At 59.9% G+C, this 237-nt stretch overlaps 1 protein-coding gene across 1 annotated transcript in view; it reads left to right on the top strand.

The window, feature by feature from the left end:
* PLIN1 (perilipin 1) overlaps window positions 1–237 on the top strand; it is a 5283-nt gene that overhangs the window by 2600 nt on the left and 2446 nt on the right. The window contains 1 exon segment of the mRNA XM_009707139.1: window positions 79–237. This exon segment is cut by the window's right edge and continues 32 nt beyond it. Within this exon segment, the coding sequence (XP_009705441.1) occupies window positions 79–237 (159 nt within the window).

Below are 237 nucleotides of genomic sequence, written 5' to 3'. Positions count from 1 at the left end.
GTAGGGCTGCCTAGGAGGGTTATCCCACCAGGACGTAAACCCTCCACTGCTCTTCTGCCTGTGCTCTTCTGCCTTCAGATCAGAAGCCCAAAGAGACACGTCGGTCAGCAGCAAAGGTCTCCCAGCAGCAGCCCAGCGCTCCCAGCACCCTGGGCCGGATTGGTGCCTTGGTTAGCACCGTCTCCCACCGTGCTTACCAGCAAACCACCCAAAGCCTCCAGCGTGCCAAAGCCAAAG

Source organism: Cariama cristata, unplaced genomic scaffold (genome assembly GCF_000690535.1).
Source record: "Cariama cristata isolate BGI_N322 unplaced genomic scaffold, ASM69053v1 scaffold23949, whole genome shotgun sequence".
NCBI lineage: Eukaryota > Metazoa > Chordata > Aves > Cariamiformes > Cariamidae > Cariama > Cariama cristata.
Note: the sequence above shows the minus strand (reverse complement) of the source record. Positions and strands in the feature narration are given on the sequence as shown.